Here is a 23,092-nt window from a genome sequence, read left to right as displayed (position 1 = left end):
GAGACGGGAAACGGGACGGGGGCGTTGGTCGTGAAACGGGTATTTGAGGGCCCCCGGATAATATGGACAATGCGAGAGAGACTTCCAGTCAGCCGGGCTCGGACAAGTCGCTCGGACAGAGAGGGAGGAGGGGATGTTGGATGTGTTTGGAGGTGAGGTGAGACGAGAGTTGCAGCTAAGGCAACCCCGACATGGCCGAGCGCGGGTCTGCGATCTGCCGTTTCCGCCTTTCGCCTCTGCCCCCGCAATACCACCTTCATTCTTTCCTTCGACTCTCATCCTTTCATCCCTGCTTCCCTTTTCGGACTCGGACCTAGAATCCTCTCTGTGCCTCCTTATCGAGAAACCCCCTGCTGTTCTGAAAATACCCCTAGCGGGCTCACCGCAAAGTGTCATCGACCTCGGTATCTACATCCCGGCCAATATCCGCCGCATTCACGAGCTGACTTTCGCCCTCCTCGGAAGAAAATATTCTAGGAGCGCAACAACAGGAGACGAATACCAAGCCCAGGCAATCCCGTCCATGGACACTTCCGGCGATACTGACTCCTGCGCATCATGAACATCCAAGACTTCATGGCCCTCGAGGCCGACAGCAGCCACGACGAGCTGATCGATTTGCGCTCCCTTGATTTCGTCTCCAGCTACGACTCGCACCTGATGTGTCCAATCTGTCACTGTCCTTTAATCGAACCCGCGCGCCTACAATGCGATCACGTTTTCTGCCAAAAGTGCCTTCGATCGGCCATCACCACCTTCCGCTCGGCCGATACGGACGAGTTCCCGTGTCCCTCTTGCCGAACCCCCACCAGCCAGATATCGACGAGCGTGCCCCGCTTGCTGATCAACATGTGCGAAGAAATCCAAGTGCGGTGTCCCTTTGCGACAGAGGGGTGCCAGGAGGTCGTGCCGCGAGGGCATATTCAGTCGCATGTGGATAAATACTGCGGGTATCGCCTCATACCGTGCCCGGATGAGGATTGTGAGAAGATGTCCCGGAAAAAGGATCTTCAGGTGGAACAAAGATGCATGCATAGCTATTGCCGGTGTTCGCGCTGCGAGGAGGACATCATGGAACAGGACTATGAAGTGAGTAATGCCCCTGCATTATTCAACTTGGAGACAATCCTAATCAATTGTGTGTCTCAGGAACACGACAAAGAGCTTTGCCCTAGCCTCGAAACAACATGTGTCGACTGTGGAACTACTATACCCCAGCGAAATCTGAAGAAGCATATCGAAACATGCCCTGAGGTCGTGAGTCCTTGCATGGCATCAAAATACGGATGTACAGCCAAGATTCGACGCGCAGAAATCGCCACCCATGAACAGTCTTGTCCGCTAGTCTCAATCGGCCCATACTTCGAAGCACAAAACACTCGGTTGAATTCACTCGAATTAAAAATGCGCCACCTCCAACAACGAAATGAAATCTTCGAGGATGGCCTCTCGAATATCCGCTCTACCTTACTCGAGTCTGCCCGTGCGACTGGGGGTAACCGCGGCGGAAGATCCGCCACCGAAAATGACAGAAGTCAACACGGCCGAGTCGACGACGATGAATCTGCAAATTCTTCAAACGTCTTCTCATCCAACGCCACGACATACCTCCTCTCACTGCACGAATCCTTGCGCGAAGAGGTGAGCCAAATGTCGCACGCACTCACAGACCTCGATGCGCGAGCTAGTATGACGATCATGAACGAATGTCTTCGCATCAAAGAAGATATGGCCCATACCAACGCGGCCGTCAATAGCGTACGCATGCAGGTCCAGTGGCTCATGAACCCCCGGCTCCACAATGGCGCCCGGGCCGGAGGCATGCGCACCAACGCCAGCACTGCCGGCAATGATACGACTCGTTCGCAATTAACGTCTACTTCCGCGCCGGGCCCGAGCAATGCTGCTGGTCCTTCCTTGGGACCAATTCGGCCCCGAAGGCCCAGTGATAGTGGGCGCGAGGGAACGAAACTATAATTGATTTGGTCTTTCAAATGACCATGTTTTTAGCGTTGCATTTTCTCCATGTGGTCCAGTGTGGATAGGAGAGGGAGTATGGGATGGTCTTTCAGTGTATCTTAATCCATGACTGATGATTGGCTTGCTTGTTTCAGGCAAGCCAAATGTATTGAGGTAGATTATGCCTGTTGTGTTTAATAAGCTACTATTTGTATCGCAGCATCTATTAATACGATATTTATGCCCTGATGTGTATTCTAGAGAATGTACATGGGTTGATTGACAAGTTTCATTTAGTAGAAAGCAGCAACGCATAGACGCCTTGAAATAGCGTTAGTGATCCAGTCACACGGTCTGGAACAACCCCGAGGATCTGAACAATATAACTCCTTGTATCCCGGCACTGTTTCAGTGCCGAGACAACGCGCGTCCGAATTTCAGGAATTGTGAAGCCCTGTTCTTGCCAGTCCTTGTACGGTGCGTCCGGCCAGCTCAAACCCAGCCACCCCTCTTTTGAATCTCTAAATCCCTAAAAAAATGAAGAACACACTTAATTATTGAAAGGTTGGGAAAAAAAATCTCGAGGTTTTTATAGGAATAGCCGAACGCGGGGGTCGAACCCGCAGCCTTGAGATTAAGAGTCTCACGCTCTACCGATTGAGCTAGCCCGGCAGGGCTGTTGAAAAAGGTACCCAGTTGTGGATACATAATCCCAAACCAACATGCTCGCACGCTAACCCGCCACGCGGCCCTTTTGAATGCTCAAGAGTCGCGATTCCAAGCTGTACACAAATTTTTAGGCAATGGCAGCCGTCTTTCGGGCCTTACCTCCAAATTTCGGTCGCAGGGCGTTGGTTGGGATTTGGTTCTAGCAAGGTCGATCGATTATATCTCTTCTGCAGCTTTTCAATATTGAGTTCTCAACACCGTTGGCGCATCGTATGTGTACCACCTCACGACGATAAAGTTGTTAATTGGCAATCCTAAGCGCCCACAGTACAGCCGTGAGGGACACTCAATGTGATGTGACTACTACCCTAGTATGCGATATCATGACAATACAGGAAAACTGCGCAATGCTATTTGACATCCAAATTGATTTTCACCACCAAACTTTACTCCCATCAGAAACGTCTTCACACGTTTATAGTCGTAAACTCATAAAACACAACCGTCAATATTTTTTACCCAACTCAATATCCATATCCGCCACCTCCATATCCCTGTTGACCATGGTGGCCATGCTGACCATGTTGACCGTAAGGATCGCCCTGGTATCCAGGGTACTGCTGTTGGTACTGCTGCTGGTACGACCGATGGTCATGGCCACCTCCATTCTCCGGACCGTCGCCCTCAACATTTCGTGAGGAGCCATGCGACAAGCCACCGGGAAGGAAGTTTGAGATCGTGCTCTCGAGTTTTCCCAGCTTGTTCAAATTAGACATGCCAGGGATCGGGAGGCTGGAAAGCTTGTCCCAGGGCATGCCGGAAGAGTGGGACTGCTGCTGTCCATATCCATGCTGTTGCGAAGACTGGCCAAACCCGCCAAGGAATGACTGGTGACCACTGGAAGAATGGCCTTGTCCGTGACCACCATGGCCACCATGACCGCCGCCGAGAGCAGCGAATCCGCCCTGACCACCTCCGTGCGTGTGAGGGACTCCACCAGTGTTACGGCCTGACTTCACACCCTCAGAGCTGAGGATGTCGTTCAAGTTAGCACCGCGGTCCGGACGAGAATGGACCCAGCCCTGGACGGCTTCGAACATGGTCCGATGAGCCTCGTTGTTCATGTCCCGGAGAACCGGGTGGTGGAATACGCGCAGACAGTCATTCAACACCTCGTGCTCGGGAACGTCAATGTGTTGCCAGGCGTACAGCACACGGGGTGCAACGTACTTCACAATTGCGGACGCAACTTGTCCAGCGGGCTCATTCAGGACGTTGGCGAAATGGTCCTTGGAGAGCAGCGAGTGGGTGGGGTCAGTGCAATGGGGGTCCGTCCATGGCTCGTACTGGTGCTTGCCCGAGGCATCGATAACGCCCGCAGAACCAGTCTGCAAAGACTTGGAGGCTGCGTTGATAAGAGGGCGCACGAAAGGTGCAAGGAGAGACATGATGAAGACGGTCAGTGTCTCTGAGATTTTTTCGATGATAGCCTCGAGGCCGGGGATCTTCTCAATGATGGAATTGAGCTTCCGGACGACCTTGTCACGGAAAGCGAGGATCGGGTAAATCTTGGCGACTGTCTCCTGAGGATTGAAGTCTGGCATACCCGAAAGGCCAGGGCCCGGGGTGCTACCAGAGGAGGGACCAGAGGCACGAGTTTCTTCGTTCTCCACGTAGCCCATGTGCGAGCCTCGGGAGCGGTTCAGGGTCTCTTGTTCCTCAGACAGATGCTTCAAGTTTTCAGCCTCAGACACAAGCTCCCTTGTCCCCGGGATCTTGCCCAACAACCCGGTCAGAGCCCCGAAAGAGTTACTGGATTGAGCATTGTTCTCTGCATCACCTAGTGCCAAATCCATCTCGTTGACCTCGGACTGAGTGAAGTGGTCGGTGGCTTCTCCAAGCACGGAGTGGAAGAAATCGACCATACCAAAGGTTCCCGTGACAAGAGGGAAAACATGGTGTCCACGAACATTGCACTGAGTGGCAGTGCCCGTGTGCGGGAAGACACTGTGGAAGCCCATTTCCCGAAGCACGAGCTCACAGTAGTTGGTGTGAGCCGCAAAGTCCTCCAGCGTGTGAAGTCCTTGTCCCAGACATCTAAGTGCCTCACAGAGGTCCTCCTCGTTGCCCTTTTTGTCTCCGCCATTCGTGTACATTCGGCCGTAGTGGATGCTACGGCTCAGACTGAATTTCACATATGCAGCACTAGTCGCCCAGTCTCCACGCTCATTGGCGATGTAGTTTTTCATGCCGGTGTCGGGATCGATCTCCAGTTCGACATTGCGGACGGGAGGGCGTAGTCGTTTATCGTACTGGCGCGCATCTTCATTGTCGGCGTAGTCCTTGGGGTTGCTAAGCAAGCAGTTAGAATGAATCGAAGGGTAGGTTCAAGCCTCGTACATACTCAATATGTTCCTCTGGCCGATAGACACCCAGTCGATCAGAGGTGACCTCGAATTCACCCGTCGCATAGCCGAAGCTCAGGAATGAGAGGACCCACACCAGGACGCGGATTGTGTCGGCCTGGAGATTTTTCAGGGTCCCGACGTCCATTGCCTGCGAACTGAAGGCTCAATGTCAGCCAAGCGGGGTCTTCACACTATGCCTGCCAGTGTGCAGACTCACTAGTCGCGCAGCCAGTTTCCAAAGTATACGCGCTTGATCATGGTGGAGGTCCATTTGTGGCCGTGGATGAAAGCGACCGTCTTGAGGACGTCTTCGATATCGCCATGGCGCCAGTTCTTTCCCTCAACGGTGGAGATCGAAGCGATATCTGCGATTGTTAGCGACAGTCGAGAGAGTCACGCGAGGAGACATACTGCCGGCACCGAAGGCGTGAACCTGGGGCAGTAGCAGCAGCAGGCACGCGAGTAGGGCGGGAAAGCCCACGCGTAGGAGGGGCATGGTGGGATGGTGGCACGGAAGGTCAGATGGGGGGCGAGTTGGAGGAATAGCACGAAATCGTCCCAAGTCAGGCTGGTGGGAGAAAGAGAAAGAGATCGCACGAGCTGGCTGTGTCTCAGCTCGGGCGATCTTGGCAGCCCCATGATCTCGATGACGTTGGGTTGGGGGCCTTTTATAGTTCGACGTGGGCAAGGGGTCAAAACGGAGACAAAACAACCAGTTGAATGCAATCAGCTCGATATACCGGTCAGTGGGGGTATTTCTGGACGTCCCATGGATTGCGCCGCTCGTCCAGAGTCGAGCGAAGTTCTCCCCCGAGAGATCCACGTTCTCACGGCTTGCTGTTCCGCGGGGCAGATCGGATCCACCCGAAGTATACAGCCATCACCACTCGCCCAGCAACAGCAGAGAGAAGAAGCATCTTTTAGAAATGGCTCACATGATTTGAATAAAAATCCGCTGCTTCGAGATAGCGGGTTGGTCTACAATAAACTCGTACCAGTCCATGACCCTCCATCACAGCCTCTCGTCGTCTGGAACAACTTCGTGCTACCTTACTAGATAAAGTGGGCACCCTACTTACTGAATGCTAGCCCAGTGATGATGAGCGGTCCCATGGAAGCCTGGAGAATATATGAAAACAAAGCGCACGAGCTCAAAGCACGATGTCCATACCAATACCCACGCGATGTCAACAAGACCCTTTCAATAGACGAATGGACGCAAATCAGATAATGGCGCCAGGAACGAGAAACATGTCTCTAACTTTATCTGAGCCAAGGAGCAGACTGCTATTTCAGCGCAAATCAAACGACCAGTGCCGTCTCATATATCGGTACTAAACGCACAGTACCCTAGGGTAATTGTCCTTCTCCGGAGCCCCGCAGGTTGTCGCCAGCCCCCGCGACGAAGTGAACTTGCTCGACGCCACAATCCTACGCTGAATATTCCGACTATGCTTGTCTGCATCCAGTCCAATAAACAGAAGCACTGCATTATTTAGCGACGATGGTTGCCTCGGTTAATTGCCCTGAAGGAAATTGGAAAAAGCCCGGCGGCACCAGCTGCTTCGTTAGCGCTGTCCCTACACTAGTGTACTCTACATGCGCATGAATTCATACTGTCAAGCATTCGATTGAAGTTAGTACTCTGCGGGGTACAAGTTCAATGGTCGAAAATATCTCCGTCGACACAGAGATACGCATCGCTGCCCAGCTGTCGAATAGCTTAGGGAATCCGGTGATAGGGCCAGCGGAACAAGGCGTTTCCGTCTAAACACGAAAAAAGCAGATTCGGCCAAATAGACTGAGATTGCGATTCCCCGCATCTGAGACAATTCGATACAGTTTACCCCGCCCATTAGGCTACTACAGCCAAGTCGCATGGTCCTGCCAGGTGGCCGCAAGGGGCACGGCCGATGTCGACAGAGGTTTTGACAAAGAAGTCCAAGAGACCCGCTGGTAGCGGAAGCTTCAATTAAGCGTGTTTTCTCCGATCATGAAAGTTGTGTTGTCGCTGGAGAAGGTGAGACGAATCCCTATCAGTGGCTGATAAGAGCTGAAACCGTGCCTGAAGATCGCTTGTTCTACAACGATTCATGATGCCCTGCAGGTACTTTCCACGTCCAGGTCTCATCTCATCTTAATGAGTTTCGGGGACAAGTCGCATGAAATAGAAGTAAAATCCCTTTGCAGTATTAACCGAGTCTGCAGAATGAACTAAGCTTCGCTTAGCTGACCAGGGCCGACCAGAATGCTCCACCTGGAATTATTGGAGGAAAATCCCCCCGCTTTGGTACCTATGGGAGCAAGGACATGCCTAGTGTCGAGGCGAATGCCTAGAAAACCTGGGTTGAAACGGGACCGAGGAGTATAAAAGGGACGGCTGCCAGAATGTCAGTCAAATCGTCACGGTGCACTTATTCAGTGGTGATCAAAACTTCTGTGGTCATAAGCGGAAAGACGCTGGTCTAGTATTCGAAAAGATGTCTTCACGGCTCAACCTGAACCGTGCTGGGCTACTTGCCGTCGGCCTTGCTGCAACCAGCTCTCTTGTCGCCGCCGGACCCTGCGATATCTACTCCTCCGGCGGTACACCCTGCATCGCCGCACACAGCACCACACGCGCCTTGTACAGTTCCTACTCTGGCGCACTCTACCAAGTGAAACGCGGTTCCGATAACACGACGACAAACATCTCGCCGCTCTCCGCTGGAGGTGTCGCCAACGCAGCTGCCCAAGACACCTTCTGTGCCCGCACCACCTGCCTCATCACTATCATCTACGACCAGTCCGGCCGCGGCAATCACCTCAAGCAGGCCCCACCCGGTGGCTTCAATGGCCCTGAATCGAATGGCTACGACAACCTGGCCGGGGCAATCGGTGCCCCAGTCACGTTGAACGGACAGAAGGCGTACGGTGTCTTTGTTTCGCCCGGCACTGGCTACAGCAATAACGCGGCTAGCGGCACGGCTGTTAACGATGAGCCGGAAGGCATGTATGCCGTTCTAGATGGCACCCACTATAACGGCGCCTGCTGCTTCGACTACGGCAATGCCGAGGTCAGCAGTACCGATACAGGCAATGGCCACATGGAGGCCATCTACTTTGGTGACAACACCGTCTGGGGCAGTGGTGCTGGCAGCGGCCCTTGGGTCATGGCTGATCTGGAGAACGGCCTGTTCTCTGGACTCAGTGCTAGCAACAACGCTGGCGATCCGTCGATCTCCTACCGATTCCTCACTGCGATCGTGAAGGGCACGTCAAACTTGTGGGCCATCCGGGGTGGGAACTCTGCGTCTGGCTCGCTATCGACGTACTATAGTGGTGCCCGCCCCAATGTCTCTGGCTACAACCCGATGAGCAAAGAAGGTGCCATCATTCTCGGAATTGGCGGTGACAACAGCAACGGTGCCCAGGGCACTTTCTACGAGGGAGTGATGACCTCCGGCTATCCATCTGATGCCACCGAGAATTCCGTGCAGGCCAACATTGTCGCTGCCAAATATGCCACCACATCGCTGACCAGTGGATCGGCCCTCACTGTTGGATCCTCGATCTCGCTGCGGGCCACCACATCCGGCTATACGACCCGCTACCTCGCACACACAGGCACAACCGTCAATACACAGGTCGTCACCTCATCCAGCGCTACCACACTCAAGCAGCAGGCCAGCTGGACCGTCCGCACTGGTCTTGCCAATAGCGGCTGCTACTCCTTCGAGTCGGTTGATACGCCCGGTAGCTACCTGCGACACAACAACTTTGTCCTCCTGCTCAATGCCAACGACAGCACCAAGCAATTCAATGAGGATGCCACTTTCTGCCCGCAGTCTGGTCTTAATGGCCAGGGTCTTTCCATTCGATCTTGGAACTATCCCACTCGCTGGTTCCGTCACTATACCAATCTCCTTTACATTGCGAGCAATGGTGGCGTTCACACGTTTGATGCTGCGACTTCGTTCAATGATGATGTTAGCTGGATTGTTAGCACTGGATTTGCTTGAACATAGCGCAGTCCTAAGTATACAGGGAAAGCTGTAGATCCCCCTTTTTTTTTTTTTTTCCTTTTTTACCTTTCGTTTGCAACCTGTCACATGGGGAAAGAAGTGTATAGTGTGAGAGACACAGATATATGAAGTACATTTCATCACAATCGACCTATTGTAATCAAGTTTCCCATGTTATAGTTGCGAGGCTATCTGATTCGATCAGCAGCGGCAGACGACTTCCCCGTCTGTTGCAGCAAGATCCTCTTATTTAGCAGAATTTTCCGATTGATATCACTACAGCTGCATTTTGAACTTGGACTGGATTCCTGGGAATTATCTGGTAACAGCACATTGCATTGGAAGTCTTCATCAGAGCAAGTACCCTCTCGGATTAGACATCGGAGACCTACACTTTGACCTCCCTCCGATCAACCAGATAACGACACGGAATATACGATATCGAATTAAGCCTGTCGTAAAACCAAGCTTCTGCAAGCTTAGTGACACCACACCCGAGGGTAGTCCCGGAATACTGGAAATACGAAATACCACCCAAGCCGATGTGCGACGGACAGCTCCAAGTGGGGATCGGAATTTATTGTCCCTCGGAGCTTCCGATTCAACCCCACGAAGTACCCCGGTCGTGTTCCAGACGAGTATCCTACGGGATCGTGGGGGGTTTTTCACAAAGGCATTGATAAACACATGGACTGTGGAGGTCGCATCGGATCCACAGTAGCATCGACTGGAACAAGTGAGGAAAAGAATGTCACAGTCGCAGTTTTTGTCGTAGCATCGGCATACCCCGCAGCACCGTATAAACACCTGACTTGGGGCTACCTTCTCCAGATTTCACTCTCGGCACATTCCAATTCACCATTCAACATCAATCTCAAGATGTCGACAACACCCAACCTCGACGCCCTCAAACGCGACGGCTTCGTCGTCGTCCGCAACCTCCTCACCCCCGACGAAATCACCCACTACCGCACCGTCGCAACAGAAGCCACGACCAAAACCCGCACCGGCAGCTGGCCTCACTTCCGCACCGTCCCCAAACAGTTCCCGCCTTGGCCCAGCACACCACCTCCAGCCTCCGAGGGTGGCATCTGGGGTGTCCAGCACCTCATGCACCCCTCCATGCCGGGCCGCGACTCCTTCGCCAAATGCTACTTCTCCCCGACCATCCTGGCCGTCGCCGAGGAACTGATGGGCGTGACGCCCGGTTCGACCGAGGAAGAACCTCTCGTCATGGAATTGTTTAATCTGCTCGTGGCGCCGGAAACGAAGGATTTCGAGCTCCGCTGGCACCGCGATGATGTGCCCGAGACCGCGACGGCCGAACAAGAGGTGCAGCAGCTCTCCGCCAAGTCGCCCGGTGGTCGTCAGTCGCACGCGCAGTATAACCTCGCGCTGTGTCCCGATGCCTCGCTCATCGTTGTCCCCGGTTCACACCGTCGAGCGCGGACGGACGCCGAGCGCACGGCTGATGCCTACGAGCCTAATATGCCGAATCAGCTCGTTGTCGAGCTGCAGCCGGGTGATGCCGTCTTCTACGATAGCAATATCCTGCACCGCGGGGTGTACAGACATAAGCCGGCGAGCGGGGAAGAGACGCGGCTGACGCTGCATGGGAGTTTGGGGCTGAAGGCGGATGATGCGGACGATGCGGAGAAGAAAAAGGTGCGTGCGACGGCGGTCTTGCAGCATGGTGTTGGGGCTTGGGTGCATACCCCCGAGGCAGCTTTTGGGCTTGGGGAGAGGCCGGAGAAGATGCGGGCGAATTTGGTGGCTATGGGGACTGGGGAAGGTGTTGGGTATTCGTTGCAGGGGTGATCCAATTCAGTCGTGCTGATTGATTCTTGTATATATTGTTGGGCATGGCGGATTTGGACAGTTGGGAAGTTGAATGAGGTTGTATAGCGTTTATTTCAACTGTGTATGACCAAATAGATTATGATGATGTTGATGCATTGAATATTGCTCATATGTAGGTGGATTGATTAAAGTATTGACCTGGATTATGTACAACTATGTACAGTGCTACGTTGTAAATTACCTTACCCAAGAATATCTGAATACATGTACCAAGGGTAGTACCCAAGCTGTATACTACTGTAGATCCCCATCTATTCTGATCTACTCGCCAACCGAACACCACTCGGCAATCCCAAGATCTGCCCCGCTTGCTCCAGATTGCACGTTCCCAACCGACCAGCTCCGGCGGACTCCGTCAAACAGCCGCCGTTTGCGTTCTGCAAAAAGCCAATCATAAAGTGCGACCACGTCGTACCGACACCACCATCACACAACGCGAGGGAGACCCCGGCACCGTGTCCACTGGCTGCCAGACACGTGGATTTATCAGATAGCGGGCTCAAGGTGAGCTTGCTGCCTTGCGAGGTGATGCGCCAGACCTGGGAGTCGGCGGCGTTGCACGATTCGAACTTGGCTCCCGAGGCAGATGCGGTTAAGCAGTGCTTCGTTGCTGTGTTGAGGATCATGCCGGTTGGGGTGGTGGTGGTGCATTTCCGTGGAGGCGTGATGCGGAGTACGCTGGTGGCATGACTCTCGAGAGTGATGTCGACGGCATCTTGAATGGTTGAGACGGCACCGGTCCAGAGATCACGGGCTTTGTACTTGCAGCCAGCATCCAGGCCCAGTCGAGCAAGGGGGATGGTCGTCTTGGTCGTGTCGTAACCCCGGTTCAACACGGTGAGCAGCCTGTCTCCGTTCGCCAGCGAGCGAGTCAGCACGTCGAAGTTGCTATCGCGACTGACCAAGGCAGCCTGCTCCGCGAGTGGGTCCTGATCCACGGCGATCAGATCCTTGTTGCTCAGGAACTCGATCTCGCTATCCGACAGATCGGGAATATACGCGCTGATAATCAGCGGCGCCCCCATCGACGCCCAGATCGCAAAGTGCGATCGCTTCTCGGCGTCCGTCAGACCCGGGTGATCGGGGATCAGGAAATCCGGATCATTGTAATAGCCCGGCTGCTGGTAGCGCGTAACCAGAGTCTGGTAGTTGTAGTTGACCATGATGCTGTCCCAAGCACTGCCCTCTCCACTATACACCAGGACATCATCCGAGTGTCGGGCGAGCTCTCCGTACTCCGGGATCCAATCCATGACCATGGCCCAGTCGGTGGCATTGATCGAGAAATACGCCGGGGCCGACTCGGAAAAAATCAGCGGCTCCGGCATGGCGCTGAAGATCTTGTGCCATTTGCCGTAGAGATAGCGGTATTGGTCCCGCAGTAGTCGGCCGTCCTCCGCATAGACATTGCAGCCGTCGAGCTTGAGATAGTCAATGCCCCAGCTGGCAAAGGTTTCTGCATCCTGCTGTTCGTGTCCGAGGGAGCCAGGATACCCACCGCAGGTTTCGTTGCCGGCGTCCTCGTAGATACCCAGGTGAAAACCGTGACTCTTCGCATATTCGGCCAACCAAGGGATACCATGAGGGAACAAGGTGGTATTCCACTGCAAAGACCCATCCGCCGCCCGTTCGTGGGTCATCCAGCAGTCGTCGATATTCAGACGATTGTATCCCGCAGCCAGCAGACCGCGACTGACCATCGCCTCGGCGGTATCGGTAAAGAGAGTCTCGTTAAGATCACACTGGAATCGGGCCCAATTATTAAACCCCATCGGAGGCGTTGCGAGCAGGCCCGGGTCCCCCACGGACGCCTGCACAGGCAACAATGGCACCATCAATAGACCGGCCATGCTAGCCCAACGCGTGGACTTTGTCATAGTCCCGAGCACGAGCGTCGTAGGTTGTCCCGAGGATTTGGGCGAGCGAATTTGGAATCAGGGCGGAAGGAATGCCAAGCTTGATGTTGCACAGTCTTAGCGCAAATAGTCTGAACAATTCCATTTTGCCCAAAAACTCCCGGCGCGTCCAAGCTTTAAGCCCTGAAGCATTCCGCATCCCCCGCACCGGAGATCCGCGATCGCCGCGAATCACACGTCGGGGCAAGTCGCAGTCCAGATGGCTGGGGTCGAACAGAGACGTTGACTGCGACGGTGGCATCGTCGATAAGGTACGGCCTTTGCCCTCGGATTAATTAAGGAACCAGGCAAAGCAGCGGTCGATCAGGGCGCCCCTGCACGGATGCGATCTGCATCGAGGCCTGTCTGAGCGTCGGCAGTCACAAAGCTCGGAAACTGCGGTGCAGGCCTGGTTAAGGTAAGTGGCACCGTGGGAAGTCGGGAGATGACGCTGCCTCGACCAGCCTACTGGGCCAGCCGACTGAGGAGGAAGGGAGGTTTTACCCGGGACGAAAGCCGGCATGAGATGCCAATGGGGAGGAAAGCCGAGATGCGATGGATCACATTTGGGCGGTGGGGCGTGGGCGACGCAGCTGAGCAGCAGCTGAGCAGGAATTGCTGAGGAATTGCTGAGAGTAGTCCGTACTTCTGCTCGACCAGAAAATGTACGCTGCACGCAAGAGGATCAGTTGGTGGAGACGCAGCCTTGAAGCAGTCCCACCCCACCCGCGAGTCCCTAGGCCCAACGGCTATCAGCTCGACGAACTCCCACACCTCCCCAGCAATGTCGTCCACGGATTCAAAAACCAAACTTCGGCCGCAGCAGTCGTGTCTGAAATGCCGCGAGCGCAAAGTCAAGGTATGTATACGCTCTCCGGGATCGCTGGCGAGACCGCAGCTCGTACAGCTCTCCACCGCCACCGATCTCTACCCGAACATCACTCCGCAAGGGCCCCAGCGTCCAGAATGAGAACGAGAACAAAACGAGGAGCAGGAGAAGACTGTCGCTAATCCTCACTCTTAATACTAGTGCGATCGTTCCCGACCTTGTCATGCCTGTATCATCCGCGGCCTCGAAGCCGATTGTACCTACCTTGCCACCGCTGAAGACCACGCCCATATCAGCCAGGCCGAGATCATCGATCGGCTACGGCGCGAGGTCGCACAGTTGCGGGGCCAATTGAGCCACGGTCCTCGCCCCCGACGGCCCAGTCCAGGCAGTATGCGCCAGCGGAAATTCTATGCGCGGACACAGAATGGCATGAGAAATGCGAATACCGCTGTCGCAGTAGCTGCAGGCACCGGCGCGGCGGCAGCGGCAGCAGCAGGAGGAGGAGGGAGTGCGCCTGCGAATGCGCATAGCGCGGTTGCGCCGGAGGTCGAGGGGAGTTGGGCGGGTTCGTCGCCGAGTTCGTCGACGACGACTATGACCAACTCCAATTCGGTGACGATGACGAGTCCTGATAGCACGGGCAGCGAGAATGGTCAAAGTGCGGTGCAATCAATGTATCCTGCGGCGGGTCCGTTTAGGACGAGAGTTGTGGAGGAGAACGTGAGCGCGGGCGCTGTGGGGGAAGTCGCATATTCTAGCAGTGAGTTTTTTTTGACATGTTGTTCTATATAGGAGTGTGCTGACCAGAACAGATACTATGAATGAAGTCACCGTCTCCTACTGTCATACGGGAGTTCCCGCCTTCGGGGGAGACATTCCGATTTCCATGCCCATGCAAGGGATCTCCTCGCAGCCAGTCATGCAGCAGGACATGCAGAGAATGTCCATGCAGATGTTCGACGGGGGATTCGGACAGGGACCAGGAGTCATTCCGGGCACTGGACAGACCGCACCGCTCTACGAGAAACCACCCGACAGCAGAACAACCGTATATCCTCAAAACTGGGGCAACGATGCCATCGGACATCCATTCATCGTCCCATATTCGGATTCATCATATTTTTCTTCTATTAATACCTTCGATTCAAATTCAATCCCGATCTTGAATTCAACCCCAACACCAAACCCGAATCCGCAACTCCAGATGCCCCCTGCACCGATCAGCCAGGCCCAGGTCCCGACTCCCGCCCACGTCCATCTCGATCAGACCCTGTCACAGCGAGACACCACCCCGAATCCGATTGATTCCGTGCCAGAATCCTGGAAAGGCGAAGGCAAGCAAGAACTGCTAGAGATCTTACTCGAGACGATCAGCAGCTGCGACGAAAGCAGCGTCGCGCAGGTTGTGGGCGTCGTGCGAACCAGTGCGACACCCGAAGAGGCTGTCTCGGGGATATGTCAGGTGCTGGGAATTAGCGCCGGTAGAGTCAATGCTCAATGACCAAGCCCATTGCCGCGGGGACTTTGTATTGTGTTGCTGGTGTTTTGCCTAACGTGGGATTGGAGTCCATCAGGTCAGTCCAGGCCTGGATCCAAATGGGATAATGCAATTCATGATGGACTGGTTCCATCGCTTCGCCAAATATTGTCCATAGAAAAGAAAAGGAAAGTCTATTACATAGAAGAGACGCCTTTATACATTAATGCAGGTCATAAGTCGTTAGCCGTGATGGTCGAAGATCATGTCTTCGAGGGTCGTTTCTCTGTAGAGAAAATACCGATACAGTCGTTCGTGTAGCCATGTTATCAAGCCTGGCCATTCCCATTTTCATATTCGTATTCATTTCCATTCCCATTCGCAGTGGTAGCGTGGTCCAGAGGTTTCTGTCCGTAGACGAAATGGAATCGCAAGTAGAGATGGAACTTGCTGCTCATCAGCTCAGCGCGTACTTTCTCCATATACTCTTGCGCTTGTTGGAAGGTGAAACCCAGTATGCGGGTGAAGAGGGCGAGTGTGTATGGTTCGACAACTTCGAGGATGGTTATTTTGCCCACGCGACCGATCTCCTTGAGCCGTCGATTTTTCGCCCAGCCACCAACGGGACACTATAACTTGTTAGTACTTCTCGAAAGACCATGTGGAGGGTCGAAAACATACCTTGTAGATATCGTCCATAACATTGACAAACCCCTGGCCCATCATCCAATCATAGATCATAGGTGCCACGTTCACCGGTTTTCCAAACTGCTTACTCGCCTGGCTCAACCGATCCTGCCAGTCCATGATCGCCGTGGCCCGGTGATGCGTCCCGTCGTCTGACAGCACACAAGTCTCAAACTCCTGCGCCTCAAACCAACCCCCCGGCTTGAGATGCGTCCAGGCCTGCCGCAGCAGCCGCGGCCAGTCGCCAATTCCACCACCTAGACTCCGGGCATGAATATAATCAAAGGCCCCCCCCGGGGCAAACGTCCAATCACTCTCGGCGTCATCGATGAAGAAGCGGCAGTTGGGCGGGGCCCAGTTCGGTTGGATGGGGCTGAGGTCGGTGCCGATGATGTCGGCGCCCGGGAAGTCCTCGGCCATCTCGAGGGCCCATTCGCCGGTGCCGGTGCCGATGTCGAGGATGCGACGGGGGCTGCTGGTGCGGTCGCGGAGAGGTGCGCGGTTTAGATCGCCGCCGCTGAGCAGCTTGAAGAGGTGGTGCATTAATGCGAGTCGGTCTTGTTCCTCCTCGTCGTTGGGGAAGGGATATTGCCCGTGTCGGTAGGCGTGGTAGCGTCGGCCATTTTCGTAGCAGTAGTCTCGGACTGACGAGGCGAAGGAGAGCTCGGAGCCCACGAGGGATTTTGTGTCGAAGAGCGAGTCATCGTCACTTGTCTGTTCCGGTTAGACTGAGCAGACCCATCGAGAGGTGGTGGTGGAGAGGTGGCGGTGGCTGTACTGTTGGGGGAGGTGGGATGAAATAGAACTGGACGAAAGGGCTAGGAGGGGAAGATCATTGTCCGGAGAGTTTCTGGGGAGTTCACAAATGGTGAGGGGGTTGGAGGGGCAAGTGGACATCATACACGGGTGATTTACAAGGGATCGGAGCTACGAGGCTGAACAGGGCAGAGCAAAGCGAGGATGAAAGGAAGGGCGGGTGGATGAACAAGGAACTTGACGCAACGGAACAAGCAGAAGATACTCACATCGACCTGAATGCGCTCGTTGGGGTTTGGCTGGGACATGGCGATGGCAGGGAGGAAAGGTGAGAAGGGGTCAAGAGTCCCGAGAGGCAGGTCGCCGGGAGTGATGCATTCGTTCCAGCCGGGTGGCCCCCGCAGTTCCCGGTTGCCGGTGCTCTACTGCTGACTGCGCCAAAGAACTCCCTTCCTACCCTACTTAGGTACCCCAGGCCTGGCCAAGGGACTGACTCCCAAACTAAGGCCGTCCCTGCGGCCCGTCCAGCCGGGCCTCGTCTCCACTCCCGCGGGTGCGCCCTTGCACTTGCCTGCACTTGGCTACGCGGAATAAGGGGGCTCCATGACTCGTGATCGACTCGAAAATTCCTCGCTCGGTGCCGCAACTGAGTCGGGCAAATGCTAATCTAAGTTCTACCTCCTACATACTCAGTAATACATAGTTCTTCCTTGCGACCTGGAGCTTTTTGAAGTTTCTTGCCCACAGTAGTTAATTCGTAGCCTTGCTTATTCATAGTTGGTAAAATCTTGGTCCAATCATCCATCCTCATTCCTTTATCCCAGACTCTGGAGCTTCGTCTGCTCATCAGCCGTCAGCGCCGCAAACAACTCCTGGAACCCGGGCTGCGTCGATGCCCGACGGAAGAAATCGCACAGGTACGCCTGGGTCTCGTCGTCACGCCGGCGCACCGCAAACACACTCTCCGATCCCTCTTCCGCAAAGCTCATCAGCTGCTGCTTGGTCATGCCCAGGCCGAGATCCAGCACCTGTCCGGGCATATCTTCCCAGTCATCATCCCCATCGTCGCTGCCAGCATCATCCAGGGCCGCCGCGGTCGCCGCATCCATTTCCTTGTTGCCAGACGCCGCTGAAAGCTCCTCCACGAGAACCTTGATGATTTTCAGGGATGCAGGCACTGTTGTGAATCGGTCGGGGTTGTTACGAGCTTGCGACCGGGTCTTAATGCGGCCGGTGTTTTCGACAATCAAATCGCCCTTGACAGGGACCTCGGCCAACCGCGGGTCCGACAGCTCGTACAGATGCGCCAGCGCGAAGATGTTCTGCTTGATCTCGTCGTAACCGGCAAAGTTGACCGAGTTCTCCAACCACTTGCTCAGGACCAGCGTGAGTCCACTCTGGCCACCGAGGTTCAGCTGGGCCAGGAAATCCACCACTTCGCGTGCGCTAATCAGTGTCAGACGAGCGAAGACCAGGATCAGACTCTGAATGAATTGCGCCTGCTGCGCCGTGGAAAGTCGCTGGGCGACCGCTTGCAGTAACTGAGGTAGATAGGGCCCCAGACGTTCCGATCCAGCACGCTCCACCAGCTCGGCCGCCAACTGTCCCACCTCAACGGCGGCATTGTCATCAACGGCCGGTCCTAGCAGACGGTCGATGATCACCAGCGCGACTTCAATGGCTTCTTTACCGGACTGCGGGTCCCGCCAAGCCACAAATTGGGCGAAGTCATGGGCAAGCATGTGGCGCACTGCTTCAGTCGCAGGCCGAATCAGCTCGGCCTCGGTTGAGTCCAGAAGCAACCAGTTGAGCTTGGGCATCACAGTTTCCACAAATCCGGCCGGCATGGGCTCCGGACTTCGTTCCGCAAGAGCACGGAGAAGGTCGGCCGCGAAGTTCGTCAACGAGTTCTCCTCTGTGAGGTTGCCGACATCAATCGCACCCATCAACGACGGAAGCACCTTCTCGCAAAGCTGGCGGTACCCATCGGGGCCGAAATCCGCAATCTGGTCCAGCAAATCCTCAAAGGCTTCAGTCACAGTCATGGTTAGCTGGAAGTTCTCGGCCCCGCTGCTGGCAATGTTGAACAGGACATCAATGGCGGGAGACGACAGGACCACGCTGGAGTCGGCCATGATCACATCGCGGATGGTTTCCGCCAGCGTGATCTTGAGGTCGTCGCTCTCGGTCTGCTCGCGCAGATCGTGAGCCGAAACAAATTCGGAAATAGCATTGATTACTGTAGTTTGGAATGGGCGAGCCACACTGATGGGCAGCGCCGGGATGATATCCTGAAGAACTCGGATACACGACACCTGAACGACCTCTGCGGGGTCCTCGGCAATCGCCTTCAAAGCGGCTTCGAGAAATGAGGTAGTGTTCTGCTGGAAGTAGTCACCAGTGACTTTGGCCAATGAACCAGCGACAAGGTAAGCTCGGGCACGCAGGAGCTCCTGCTCTTGCTGGAGACCGTAATGAACGAACCGGTTGAACTGGGTGGCCAGCTCTGGAGAAATCTGCAGAGATACCTCGCTGAAGTCTCTCAGCAGAGCGTTCAGGACGTAAAGAGATGCTTCACGAGCTTTCCATCTAATTCATGTCAGTCAACAGGCTGCTTTTATTTGAATTGGAGGAGGGGGTTGAAAGACGTACGACACAGAGGAATCTGCGAAAAGGGCGTTCATATGAGTAAGGAGACCTTCGGCCGCCTTCTCCTTCAGCCACTCGCCAGTCTTGATAGCGAGATCAGCACTGCAGGTTCGAGGGGTGTAGTTGGCGGTGATGGAGGTTTCTTCTGAGAGGAACAGGTTCACATCGATCTCCCACAGACTCTCCTCTTCCATAGTGATTTGCGAGTAGGAACTGCAGAGCTTCATCATCTCGGGCACCCACCCCGACGAGCCCGCCGCGGCCCCGGCATTCTGAATCCGCTGCTGCAATTCAGCCTTGACAGGAGGGGCCTTCAGCAATGTTTGAATGAGATCCAGTTCCTCTAGGACAAGGTAGTCAAGGGAGTAGGGGAGACCGTCGACATCTTCCAGGCGGCCCTGGCGCTCGTTCTCGATAAAAAAATCTTGGTAGACCTCCAGAGCATTGGTAAGCTCTGTCCAGGCGGTCGAAAAGTAGCTAGGGCTCGGGGCCGACAACAGACCGGGGAAGACCATGCGAATTTTCATGAGAGTCTAGTAAGAAAATAGTTAGTCATCTATCAGACACAAATGCAGATGCTTCTTGTGTGCACTGGCTTTTCTCTTACCTTCACAACCTGGACCTTCAGGGCAATGATTCCACGCCACTGTGTCGCAACATCACCCAATTTGTTCGCCTCTTCTTCGGATGGAGGCTGCGGCAAGGGAGCCTCCAAAGTTTTCACAAAGAATGGAGACCATCCGCCCAGCATCTCATCGACAAACGACTTAATCGCCTGCTTGTGTTGCTCCAGGACCATTTCCAGGGTGTCGAAGCAAGACTTGAACACCGCGACTGCGAGAGCTCGCAGCATGGGGCGACGAGTCTCTGACGTAGCAACCGCGAAGAGACCAGAGACAAGGTCACGAGCGACATTGAAAAACTGCTCCTCGCCGAAACCCGTGTCAACCAGGTCCAGCAGGACCTTCAGCGCGCCGTGCATCGCGATGTCGGTGGTGGAGGCATTGTTGATGATGTGCAGCAACGCAGGGAGGAGCTCGGGCCAGTCATCGGGGAAGTCGGCACTGGCAATCTTGCTCACGGCGTAACTGGCTGATGCCTTCACTTTGCGCTCGGGGGTTTCGATGGTTGTCGCGAGTTCGAGGAGGGCCTGGCGGATTTGCGCCTTGTTGGTGTCCGGGACAAGGAGCTGACCCTTGAATTCGTCGAGATTGGGAGACCAGCCGGCGGAAATGAAGGTGCGCAGCACTGACAGCGCAGATTGGCGCAGGTTGACAGGGACGGGCTCGTGGGACGCAATCGCCGTGAGGGAGATCGGGAAGGACTCGTTGGTGTAGAGGCTCTGTAGCTGTAGCTCAGCGTTTTTCCTGGCGTCAGCCTGGGCCGACTGGGTGTCTGCCAGGAGCGACAGAAGCTCTTGCTCCATGGCGAAAGTGAGCAATTGGATCCCGTGGGGTAGCTGGGGAGGGATTGGGAACGAGAGATCAATCAAATGAGTTTGTTGCGCGATAAGGGGACGCGGAGGGGCACCGGAGGCGGTCACATGCTCTAATCTGGGCCCTCGCATTTGTTTGTTTGGATTACATGCAACATTTTCATCCCCCCAGCCCCTCGAGGGTTCGATAGGCCATTGCGGAGGCACCTATTACTTTTTTGGGGAAGCTCGACGATCCGCTGAGGACCTCCATTTTTTCTCGAATTTTTCCTCGAACGATTGTGTTGATTCTAGCTGTTCTTGGGCAATGCCGCCATGGTGGGTCGAGGGTAGCACGGCCAGGAAGAATATCGAGGCGAATAAGGTACGAGCCGGCAGCACCGGTTTTCGAGGGTGGACTCACCGTACGGAGCAGGCATTCCCCGTGGTCTGTTTTTTCGGTCGTTTGGTCTCCATTTTTAGCAGCACACGGTCCAAGACGCCCCAAGTGATCTGCATCTGCTAACAGGCCTGCGAGGGATAGTGCTGACTAGATCGACCCATGTGGTACAGAAGCATCAAATGTAGCAAAAGGCATGACTTAAGGTACACCGAGTACATACATGCATGTAATTATGGTACAATTGTCTAGTCGTACGCTGGGGTACTGTCGATAACAAGTTGAAGGTACGAGCTTTGCAGAGCTAAGGTACTTGGATACCTGCTGGGGCTAGGTTGAATAGGCTACTGAGTACCTGAAGTACTTCTACCGCTAGGTGGTATCTTCGACGATGCAGCTTGGTATCCAATCGCGGCGTGATCGCTGCCGGCGAGCCTATCTTTTTTTTTTGCTCTTCCAATTGAACTTGAGATGGTACATCCCAAATCGAACATGGATGAAACTGCCGCAGTACAGCTGGATCCAATGTTTCGGACATTTGTCTGATTTCCCCAGCTTAGTCAATCCAACACGTCACCTCCAGACAATGCGCGATTCGTAATTATCACCTGGAGGTCGGTAATTATGTTACCACCCTGGAGGCAGTCATGCACACTGCAGCCTCGATAGACCTCGGGTACCTGTGGGCACGAGAAGAGAGAGGGCCCGGACGGACAAGGCGATAACATCCCCTCCCCGAGATCCTCAACAGTTTTCCCCGGCGCATTATTCAGATCTCGTACGGTGCGATGCGCCTCCACGGCCTGACACCGCCTGTCCCATCGGGTGGATCGTGGTCTTTCGGAAAGAATCCCCAAAGGCCCACCGGGTTTACTTCCATGTCGGCCGGCGTTGAGACCTCGACTCAGACTCCATTGCTAGAAACGCCGCGTGAATGCCAATGCCGGGCCTGTTTATAGCCGTGCCGTGTCTACTATAAAAAGATTGAGACCAACTAGTCTCAACTGCGGATCGATAAATAGCGAACTTGAGGGAAGGCATGCGAATACGTGCGTCTGATCTGCTGGGGAGCAAAAGCGTCAAGAGCCAAAGCCAAATCCAAAGCGGGCTGCCCCTCCATCTCCATGATCACCGGAGAGAAGCGGCCGAAGATCATCGCCGGTGGCGGCGGTGACAGTCCCAGAGAAGGAGTAGAAACGGATGGAAGACGATTGCTAATCTGGCGGGTATATGGAGTCGATCCTATTGGAACTGGTTTTTAGAGTATATTTCCGCGCTGTGTGTACATCGCCCTAGAGCCCTAGCATGTTGCGCCGGAAGAAGAGGCGGTCGTCCGGGGGAGAAATACTGGTGCCGCCACTGCCGTCACCTGGGAAGATCATCGGTAAAGGGCCCAAGGGCGGTACGAGCTGGTACGCCGACCCGGTCACACTTGGGGGGCTCGTCTGGCAGCAAAGACGCCTCAACAGCTGAGAACCACGCCTGGCAAAGAGGGGGCGGTGTAATGGGCGGTCACCAGATTACGTACCGTGTGTACCACATTACGCCTGTACCGTCCCAGAGTACCTGTAGGTACTGCAATACTGCACGCTGCTGGGTTTAAGGGGAGTATTCGGCACCCTCCTCCGCCTCTGACTGGTTACCGTCCCAGTAGCACCGTATCCAGGTACAAAAAGAGGAGCAGCGACACAGAAGAGGGGAACCGGTGGGAAGAAGTACCTCTGGTACATCTCCGGCAGTCTCTTTGTCGCCTGGTACCTGAGGGTCCCCCCCAACCTCCCACAGGGCTTAAAAGAAGACAGGGAGTACAGATAAGCTTACACACAAAGAGAGGGGTGGTGGTTTTCTGCTCGGCTATACCCCGTCGGTTCTTACCTCGCGCCCAAACTTGAGCCCACCGTGGTTGTGATGGTTCTATGGCCCAACAGGGTGTTTTAGCTAAGTGTTTTAGGTGTTTTAGATGTTCCTGTATGCGAGGGCGGATCGTACTAATCATTTTTTGTTACGCCTTTTTTTTCTCTTTTCCTATTTTTTTTTTTTTCGCTTGGCCGTGATGATCGCCCCTCCTCGGGTGTTCCATCA

At 54.7% G+C, this 23,092-nt stretch overlaps 8 protein-coding genes across 8 annotated transcripts; 4 read left to right on the top strand and 4 right to left on the bottom strand.

Annotated features, from left to right (window-relative positions):
- Nucleotides 1–558: 558 nt before the first annotated feature.
- N7532_005193 (uncharacterized protein) lies at nucleotides 559–1,977 on the top strand (the record flags this gene model as incomplete). Its single annotated transcript, XM_056617687.1, has 1 exon — nucleotides 559–1,977. The coding sequence occupies one exon, from the start codon at nucleotides 559–561 to the stop codon at nucleotides 1,975–1,977; it is 1,419 nt and encodes a 472-aa protein (XP_056473846.1).
- Nucleotides 1,978–3,152: 1,175 nt separating this feature from the next.
- On the bottom strand, nucleotides 3,153–5,532 carry N7532_005192 (Het-C domain-containing protein; the record flags this gene model as incomplete). The annotated part of the gene is made up of 4 exons (XM_056617686.1): nucleotides 3,153–4,980; nucleotides 5,033–5,191; nucleotides 5,254–5,401; nucleotides 5,448–5,532. 4 exons carry the CDS (start codon nucleotides 5,530–5,532, stop codon nucleotides 3,153–3,155), a joined length of 2,220 nt encoding a protein of 739 aa, XP_056473845.1.
- A 1,984-nt stretch (nucleotides 5,533–7,516) lies between these two features.
- On the top strand, nucleotides 7,517–9,037 carry N7532_005191 (alpha-L-arabinofuranosidase B; the record flags this gene model as incomplete). Its single annotated transcript, XM_056617685.1, has 1 exon — nucleotides 7,517–9,037. One exon carries the CDS (start codon nucleotides 7,517–7,519, stop codon nucleotides 9,035–9,037), a length of 1,521 nt encoding a protein of 506 aa, XP_056473844.1.
- An 882-nt stretch (nucleotides 9,038–9,919) lies between these two features.
- On the top strand, nucleotides 9,920–10,858 carry N7532_005190 (phytanoyl-CoA dioxygenase family protein; the record flags this gene model as incomplete). The annotated part of the gene is made up of 1 exon (XM_056617684.1): nucleotides 9,920–10,858. One exon carries the CDS (start codon nucleotides 9,920–9,922, stop codon nucleotides 10,856–10,858), a length of 939 nt encoding a protein of 312 aa, XP_056473843.1.
- A 293-nt stretch (nucleotides 10,859–11,151) lies between these two features.
- On the bottom strand, nucleotides 11,152–12,750 carry aglA (putative alpha-galactosidase; the record flags this gene model as incomplete). The annotated part of the gene is made up of 1 exon (XM_056617683.1): nucleotides 11,152–12,750. One exon carries the CDS (start codon nucleotides 12,748–12,750, stop codon nucleotides 11,152–11,154), a length of 1,599 nt encoding a protein of 532 aa, XP_056473842.1.
- Nucleotides 12,751–13,579: 829 nt separating this feature from the next.
- Nucleotides 13,580–15,128, top strand: N7532_005188 (Zn(II)2Cys6 transcription factor domain-containing protein; the record flags this gene model as incomplete). The annotated part of the gene is made up of 3 exons (XM_056617682.1): nucleotides 13,580–13,654; nucleotides 13,826–14,387; nucleotides 14,440–15,128. The coding sequence occupies 3 exons, from the start codon at nucleotides 13,580–13,582 to the stop codon at nucleotides 15,126–15,128; spliced, it is 1,326 nt and encodes a 441-aa protein (XP_056473841.1).
- Nucleotides 15,129–15,433: 305 nt separating this feature from the next.
- N7532_005187 (class I SAM-dependent methyltransferase) lies at nucleotides 15,434–16,855 on the bottom strand (the record flags this gene model as incomplete). The annotated part of the gene is made up of 3 exons (XM_056617681.1): nucleotides 15,434–15,733; nucleotides 15,786–16,505; nucleotides 16,817–16,855. 3 exons carry the CDS (start codon nucleotides 16,853–16,855, stop codon nucleotides 15,434–15,436), a joined length of 1,059 nt encoding a protein of 352 aa, XP_056473840.1.
- A 507-nt stretch (nucleotides 16,856–17,362) lies between these two features.
- N7532_005186 (uncharacterized protein) lies at nucleotides 17,363–20,622 on the bottom strand (the record flags this gene model as incomplete). Its single annotated transcript, XM_056617680.1, has 3 exons — nucleotides 17,363–19,136; nucleotides 19,200–19,729; nucleotides 19,804–20,622. 3 exons carry the CDS (start codon nucleotides 20,620–20,622, stop codon nucleotides 17,363–17,365), a joined length of 3,123 nt encoding a protein of 1,040 aa, XP_056473839.1.
- Nucleotides 20,623–23,092: the final 2,470 nt, after the last annotated feature.

This window comes from Penicillium argentinense (assembly GCF_028826775.1).
Source record: "Penicillium argentinense strain IBT 30761 chromosome Unknown utg000005l_segment0_segment0, whole genome shotgun sequence".
NCBI classification, from domain to species: Eukaryota; Fungi; Ascomycota; class Eurotiomycetes; order Eurotiales; family Aspergillaceae; genus Penicillium; species Penicillium argentinense.
Note: the sequence above shows the minus strand (reverse complement) of the source record. Positions and strands in the feature narration are given on the sequence as shown.